We start from the raw sequence: 2,056 nt of genomic DNA on the forward strand, positions 1-2,056 counted from the left end.
CAAAAAAAAAAAGGCAATGCATCTGTATGCGGTAGTGCGTCTCCGAATAGTTCCTGGGGGCTCGCTGGAGACGTCTACGAATATCTTCTGCCCAGAAGTGCAGTCTAGACTATCTAGCCCTAACTGATGGAGAGCCTTTACTCTTAGCATACAAAAGGCTATTCCTCCTTCGTAAGCAGACATTTTTTTATCCAAGTTTTCAGCATCACTGACCATCATACGACTCCACTTTAGCTTAACCAATTTTCCTACAATAACACCAAACAAAGTAGAAATGAAAGATCCAAGCAGTAAATATAATAATATTATAGTTTGAATATAACAGAAAAGATGCATATGCAGTTCTTAGTTTTAGTAGAGGTCTTACAGAGCTCGCAACTGCATAAGGTCATATGAGCGCCAGAAGATTAGAGGTGTTACAAGAGAGTAACAAACATAAAAAAGAAGGAGGGGAGATAAGGACGATATGTGTTTGATAGGAAAGAAGAAACAAACCACTCTAGAACACCCGCTAACCACCCACACATATGCAGTGGTTTGGTAGATTTGTGTTGTGAGTGTAAACAACAGTGTGTTACTGTGAGCCAGTTGAACTGACTCGTCGCGTTGTCTAAGACGGTTTGTTTTGTTTTGGTTTTTTTGTTGGGTTTTTTTTTGTTAGAGTTTTACGGCGCTCGCAACTGCATAAGGTCATGTGAGCGCGCGGGACACTTTAAACTTTTCAATTGGTAGGAAACTTGAATTTTACCCGGGTGGCGGTCGAAGCCTACCCTTATCGATTTTAGACCACCAAGAGATCTTTAACGTGCGCAACTAGCACGCGGGCCCTCCGAGATTTTTTCGCCCTTCTCCGAGAAGGCTAGGTGTAGATCTTTCCTACCAGAAGAACATGGGTGCGGCTGAAAGACAGCAGTAAGAAGGAGCCAAGGAGTAGCAGTAGAAAAGTTCCAGAAAGAGTCAGGAGCCCAGAGGATGGGGCACAGGAGGGGAGGGGGAGAAAGTGGAGACGTAAACAGACCAGAACATTGCTAGAGAGCAGGAAAAGAAGTGAAAAGAATGAAAAGAGACAATTTTAGAGAAGAAAATTTTCGGTCGTTACCCGGATTCGAACCCGGGACCTTTGAATGAGAGGCCCACACCTTAACCTCAAGGCCACGAGAGCCCGCGGTCTCAGAGTTAAAGTTAAACGTGAAATCATGCACGACGTTACATTCCAACTGACCAAGTATCTCAGCTGGGAGCTGAGCAGTGACGTAGGGGCACACGACTCGGACAGGTCCAGCTCACAGCACAGCTGAGTGATCTCCGGGTTTCTGTGAAGCCATTTGCTGTAGGACCATGTCAGATTGTCCGACATCTGAAAAATTAAATTAAATTTGAAAAGTTGAATTGCGACGTTATTACAGTATATTGTAACCGGAAGAACAAATTTCGAAAGCTGAGAACCGATATTGTTAAGGTATGTCGTAATTTGGAAAGTTGAAAAAAGATATAGATCTAGATCTAGTTGAGGCATATTGTAACCAGAAGAATAAATGTGAAAACTGACAAATGATATTGTAAAGGTATTATGGAATCTGATGAATACATGTTTGTGAAAAGTTGAAACATGATATAGCTAAAGTATATTGTAATCAGACAATAAATTTGGATAGTAGAAAAACGAAATGGTTATGGAATATTGAATTTGAAATGTAAGTTTGAAAAGTTGAAAAAAGGATTTTTTTTTTACCGTATATTGTAAGTTAGGCGCAATATAGGCTATCATGTGGGGTTATTTTTTCATGCAGTACAATCTGGACTCTTTTTTTTCTCCCCGATTTCCCAAACTTTTCCTTTTCTGTTTTTCTTTTTAAAGGATTATTTCCACGTTTGTTGAGAGGAGCAAAAAAAAAGAAAAAGAAAAAGAGAGACAAAACATATCCTTGGATGGCATTTAAGCCTATTGTTTACTTCTCTCTTCTTCTTCTTTTTCTTCTTCCTCTTCCTCTTCTTCTTCTTCTTCTTCTTCTTCTTCTTGTTCTTCTTGTTCTTGTTCTTGTTCTTCTTCTTCTTC

General features: G+C 40.0%; 1 protein-coding gene across 1 annotated transcript in view; it reads right to left on the reverse strand.

Moving 5' to 3' along the window:
- The window catches only part of LOC101848579 (paladin), a gene marked incomplete at its 5' end in the record, with an annotated part of 84,596 nt that overhangs the window by 21,801 nt on the left and 60,739 nt on the right, over positions 1-2,056 (reverse strand). The window contains 1 exon segment of the mRNA XM_013081204.2: positions 1,223-1,357. Within this exon segment, the coding sequence (XP_012936658.1) occupies positions 1,223-1,357 (135 nt within the window).

This window comes from Aplysia californica, unplaced genomic scaffold (genome assembly GCF_000002075.1).
Source record: "Aplysia californica isolate F4 #8 unplaced genomic scaffold, AplCal3.0 scaffold00120, whole genome shotgun sequence".
Classification (NCBI taxonomy): domain Eukaryota; kingdom Metazoa; phylum Mollusca; class Gastropoda; order Aplysiida; family Aplysiidae; genus Aplysia; species Aplysia californica.